The sequence below is a fragment of the Chrysochloris asiatica genome, unplaced genomic scaffold, assembly GCF_000296735.1.
Source record: "Chrysochloris asiatica unplaced genomic scaffold, ChrAsi1.0 scaffold00112, whole genome shotgun sequence".
Taxonomy (NCBI): domain Eukaryota; kingdom Metazoa; phylum Chordata; class Mammalia; order Afrosoricida; family Chrysochloridae; genus Chrysochloris; species Chrysochloris asiatica.
In genome coordinates, this window is record NW_006408630.1 from 8,427,859 (window position 1) to 8,433,858 (window position 6,000).

General features: G+C 41.4%; 1 protein-coding gene across 1 annotated transcript in view; it reads left to right on the top strand.

Moving 5' to 3' along the window:
* FNIP2 (folliculin interacting protein 2) overlaps positions 1–6,000 on the top strand; it is a 116,186-nt gene that overhangs the window by 63,267 nt on the left and 46,919 nt on the right. Inside the window, exons 9-10 of the mRNA XM_006867923.1 lie at positions 2,583–2,784; positions 3,128–3,216. Coding sequence (XP_006867985.1) covers positions 2,583–2,784; positions 3,128–3,216 — 291 coding nt within the window. The remainder of the gene's footprint in view (positions 1–2,582; positions 2,785–3,127; positions 3,217–6,000) is intronic.

Genomic DNA, 6,000 nt, shown 5'->3' on the forward strand with positions numbered 1-6,000 from the left:
TCCTTGCAATTTGATTATTAAAATTCAAGTTGACCTGAAGAGGAATGGGCTGATACAGTCGTTTTTCTTTTGAAAAAGAAAGGAGTGTACATAGGAGATGCCGGAGTTTGGTATGGTACTGTAGGATAACATTGCACTGCTATCCTTAAATTGAATGGTTCAAACTCACCAGCTGCCCCTTGGAAGTCCTATCCAGGGTCTCTGTGAGTCAGAACTGACTCATTGGCATTTAACAATAACTTAGGTGATGACAGCCAAGGAGAAAAGATTTACAAGAAGGTACTTGTTCCAGTTTTACTAAGGGGTAGGAGAATCAGACTCAAGACTCAAAGGAGGTGTTTCTACCTCCTAACCTTTTTTCTGACACCAACCATACTTCCCACGACTCTCTACTTCTCTGTTGGGGGTCAGTAATCTGTTGCAATGGCCACACAAGACTCACAGACAATACTCATGATTATGGGGTTTACTAGGGACTTCAACAGGGTGCAGTTCAGAATCAGATATAACTCAGGATCCAGCAGTTCTCTCGTTAGTGCCCCTTTTTGGCCATACCTCAGGCACACTTATTTCTGGCCATGTGGCCCCTTGGCTTCTGCTCTGCTCTGGCAAGGGTTACAAACTCTTTTAACTCTGATGGCGACTGCCTAAAAGGGCACCCGATTCTGCAAGCCAGCCTCCATCTGCTGCTCTGTGTCTCCATGCTGCTGTTTCTGCCGTTGTCTCTACTGTTGCTGCTTTTCCATGCAGAAAATTCACACTCCAATCCCCACTCATCTTTCATGATGGTCCCAGGATCACCTGTTCCTGCTTCTGAAATGGCACCTTTTAAACCTAGTAGGATGGCAAAACTACACAATCCCCACAGTGGAGTCTGGTACATCCTATTTGCATGGTCCCATCCAGTCATTTGATGGGGATTGCAAAGACTGTGGTGGTGGTGGTTATGTGCCGTGGAGTCGGTTCTGACTCATAGGGATCCTGCACAGGGTTTCCAAGGCTGTAAATTTTTATGGGAGCAGAAAGCCTCATCTTTCTCCCACGGAACAGCTGGTAGTTTTGAACTGCTGACCTTGGGGTTCGCAGCCTGATTCGTAACCACTGTGCTACCAGAGCTCTTTCACAGACTATGGTAGAGGATCCCTGATTCACTGAACCACAGCACTGGTACGATCTAAACGCATAAGAATTTCCTATATAGAAATGGGAAAAACTGGTGTGGGAAACAGTGTATTTAAGTATTTGGAAAAGAGAAGGGAGCATTGCATGACATAGTATGAGAGTCTGAAGATCCATATTATCAAACATGATTAGGATCTAGAGATTTCCCTGACAAAAACAGCTGATGGTTTAATGTAATTTTTACAGCAGCATCTGGTATATCCTTTGCTTTGTGGTGTATTTGTAGAAGAACCCGTTCTTTCATTTTTCACTCCTACTGTTAGTAACTATTTGGTAACTATGCTGGGTTTTCAGAGGAGTTAAATAAACGAATGTGATACCCGTGTAGTTTGGTCATATTTGTGATGCTTACCTCTTAAGACCAATTGAATATACATTCATAAATGATTGGCTTCATGGCTTTCTTATTGTAGAAGCAGAGTCTCTTGAAAGAACCTCAGGTGTTTTTGAGAATTGGACTGTAACAGAAGAGAGCCGGGCCTTTCGCTTAAAGGAACTTTCCATAGAGCCTAATTATAGAGCTGACTCTGAACATTTAGAGTAACTTCATCTAGTAGTTTTAATACCAGATAAATAACCAGTAAATATCCAAGCATGATCTTTTCTTGAACAGAATGTGTATTAGGTTCTTTTATCTTTGGATGATCTCATCTCTTAGTATATAGCAACCCAAAGGGCCTATGGTTTGAATAAATGGATGTTTCACACCCCTTTCTAAATACCACCAATCTGGCAGTGAAATATCCAAGGTGAAAAGGTTTAACAAGGGACATTTAAAATTGCTTTTAGTTATCATTTGTATTTCTCTTCTTGTTATGATAAAACTGTGTGGCAAACTAAAATTCTCATTTTCCATGACAGAGAGTTATAGAAGAGGATGAATTAGATGTAGATAGACAGGGTCACTATGAATCAGAACCGACTCCATGGTACTTAACAACAACAACCAGCTTTTAGTTAGAGACCTGGTGTGGTGCTGTGGGTTAATGTGCCAGACTGCAAAGCCTTTTGAAATGTAAAGTCGGTGATTCAAGCTCACCAGATACTTCTCAGAAACCCAATACAGGGTTGCTGTGGGTCCCAATCAACTTGAGGGCACTTAACAACAACAACAACACGCTCTTATTTGGAGTCCTGGTGTGGTGCTGTAGGATAAATAGTAGACTGCTAACCTCAAAGTCAGCAGCTCAAACTCACCAGCTACTCCTCAGAAACCTTTGTAGTGTGGCTATGAGTTGGAACCAACCAGATGACACTAAAAACAACACACTGTTAGTTAAGACTGAGTTTTCTGAATTCGCCTTTTCAGTGTTGTCCCTTGGCAATACAGTTTGCAGTTTACTAATGCAGTGTGCTTCATTGAAGCCTGATCGATTTTCAAAATGATCTTTTTTCTTCAGGTCAACTGATGAGACCTTCAGCTTGGCTGACGAAACGTGTAGCTCTAATCCAGCCATAGTTCGGAGGAAGAAAATTGCCATAAGCATCATCTTTTCCCTGTGTGAGAAAGAAGAAGCACAAAAAAACTTCCAGGACTTCTTTTTTTCTCATTTCCCTCTGTTTGAATCTCACATGAACAGACTGAAGAGTGCAATTGAAAAGGTAATAGGAATGTATGTAATCCAGTGTCCAAATAGAGAAGTAATGTGCAATTCTGGGGATTGGAAGACTCAAGAGGCCATTTGTTTGTGTATAAGATCACTTTCCCAGAGAAGCAAAATCATCCACAGCATTGATAGGTCCTTAGACATACTTGGTGTTAGATACCAGATATTGGGTTGCTTTTGGACAGGAAATGAGCACTTTCTGATGACTAAACTCATTATTACCTTGATTGCCTTTAATTGGTCATGATTGATCACTGTCTTTTATTTATTAAAGCACTGAAGAGAAGTTATAAAGGAATTTCCTCTCAGTAATTTGGCTTGTTTTCTCTTCAATGAAGGCCATGATCTCCTGTAGGAAGATAGCTGAGTCTAGCCACCGAGTCCAGTTTTATGTCAGTCGTCTGATGGAAGCGCTGGGAGAATTCAGGTAAATTGTTAAAGTTAAAATTCAGGTAAATTGTCAGATCCCAGAGGGAAAAGTTCACAAGCAAGTAACACCACCAGCTCTGAAGCTCAGGGTACACAGAGGCTATGACTTGGAAGAATTGGAGAGACTGGCAAATATTAGTCACATTAAAGGCTCCTTCCTTTTAAATGGAATCTAAGACTAAGTAGCGCAAACAAACTAAGTGGTAGGAGTGATGCTTGTGTGCCACCTTGCTGGTTCTGACTCATAGCGACTCTGTGTAGGGTTTCCACACACTGTATATTTTTATAGGAGCACAAAGACTTATCTTTCTCCCATGGAATGCCTGGTAGACTTGAACTACTGACTTTGCAGTTAGCAGCCTAGCTCATAATCCACCACACTACCGGGGCTCTTTAAACAAATTAAGTAAACACTAAGTAATCCTTACCAAACCTGTTGCCATTGAGTTGAATCTGAGTCATAGTGACCCTGTAGAACATAGTTGTTGTTGTTAAGTGTCACTGAGTTGGTTCTCATTTATATCTACCCTGTATAGGGTTTCCAAGGAGTGGCTGGTGAGCTTAAACCACCGACCTTGCAGTTCAAACCGACTTTGCAGTCCAGTGCATTAACCCACAGCACCACACCAGGAGTCCATAGGACAGAGTAGAACTGCCTTTTACTTTGCCTGTTAGGTTGCTATGAGTTGGAATTGACTCTATGGCAATGGGTTTTCCGGTGGATAATCCTCACACTTGAGTCCTAGTGTGCGCTGTAGGATCAGCACTGGACTGTGAACCACAAGTTAGACAGTTCAGATCTCACCAGCTGCTCCTCAGAAACCCTATAGAGGGTCACTGTGAGTCAGAGCCTAGTCGACAGCACTTAACAACAACAACAGCAATCATACTACCTTGCCACCCTTGGTATGGGATGAATGTGGAGAAGTAATGTTTAGGAGTCTCTTATGAGCCTGTTTATTATCTTACCGTCTTCTTCACAGGAGCCTTAAGGGTAAACACTATTAACTGCATTTTAAAGATACAGAAACCTGAGTTCAGAGATGCTTGTCCAAAGCTTAGATGGAGAGAGTAAGTACGTCAGAGAAATTACCTTTCTGCGTAGCCAGGACAATCCTATTTTATACCTGGTCCTGGGATAATATTAATAGCACGTCCCTCCCCATCTGATTTCTTTTCATAAGCATCTTAGTTTGGACTTTAACTTATTTAGTCACAATACTGTCTTCGTAATTTTTAAGTGATTTCTACTATGAAAACCGATTTTATAGTCTTTGGTCCTAAAGTATGGGGAGAAAGGTGGTCTACTCTGGATAGCAGGTGGGATCCTCAAGTGGGATGCTGAGCTGAGATTGTTGCACCATTTCCTAAAGCCAGTTTCTCAATGGGTTTGGAATCCCACTCCAAAGCAGTCATAACTAATGAGTCAAACTGTTACTCCTTAGCCATGAGATTTCAATAATTTTGCAATTCTTTGGATTTTAGAATACTTTTGTGATGCTTAATATGTATATGGAGTCCTGGTGTGGTGCTGTGGATTAATGTGCTGGACTGCAAGGTTGGTTTGAACTGCAAAGTAGGCGGTTCAACCTCACCAGCCACTCCTCAGAATCCCTGTAGAGGGTCAGGGCCTCTATCAGTTGGAACCAATTTGACTGCACCTAAACAACTACAACAAGTTGTATATGGAATTGTGGTAGTGTAGTGGGTTATGCATTGGGCTACTGACCTAAAAGTCAATAGTTCAAATCCATCAGCCACTCCTCAGAAACTTTATGAGTCAGAACTGACTTGAGGGAACTTAACAACAACAGCAACAACCTATAATACTACTTAAGATCACTAGCCTTTTTTGAATCCTGGATTTGGTATAAAATATTCAGCTATCAAGTCACTTCTGACTCAATAGTAAAATCCCCACTAAGCCCTATGGTAGCATAGTGGTTACGAATTGGGCTGCTAACCTCAGGGACAGCAGTTCAAAACTACCAGCTGTTCTGTGGAAGAAAGATGAGGCTTTCTGCTCCCGTAAAGATTTACAGCCTTGGAAACCCTGCACAGGGTTGCTATGAGTTGGAACCGACTCCACAGCATATAACAACAACAACAACAACAAGAAGCCCTATATAGGGTCTCTAAGACTACATCTTTTTAGGAGCATTTGAACTGCTGACCTTGTAGTTAGGAGCCCAGTACTTATCTTACATTGTCACCAGAACTCAGTTATACATACTTGTTATCTGATGACTGTTAAGTCTTAAGTTACATAGATAAATAATGGGAAGTTGTGCTTTTTAATGGCTATCTGATCATTGTTAACCCTCACTAGTTTTGTGGACAACAATGAGTTTTTATTTGTTACTCTGCTGCCATGTGGCTCGAAGCTAACTTGTGCTGGAGAATCGGGTTCAATGAAAGTATCAATTTTTAGGTTTCAAGAATCAAAGTATAGAACCAGAGAGACTTTACTATACATACTGATAGGCCTTGCTCTTATCTAATAGTGTTCAATTAAGAAATGGTGGTAAAATAAAGAGACCTCAACTTGTAGTCCACCACGCGTCTGTCAGTTTGTCATACTGTGGTGGCTTGTGAGTTGCTGTGGTTCTGAAAGTTATGCCACTTTCAGAATACCAGCAGGGTCACCCATGGTGGACAGGTTTCAGATGAACTTCCAGACAAGGACAGACTACGAAGAAGGAGTGACGAACTACTTCTGAATATTTAGTCACTGAAAACCTTATGAATAGCAGAGAAACACTGTCAGATATAGTGCCGGAAA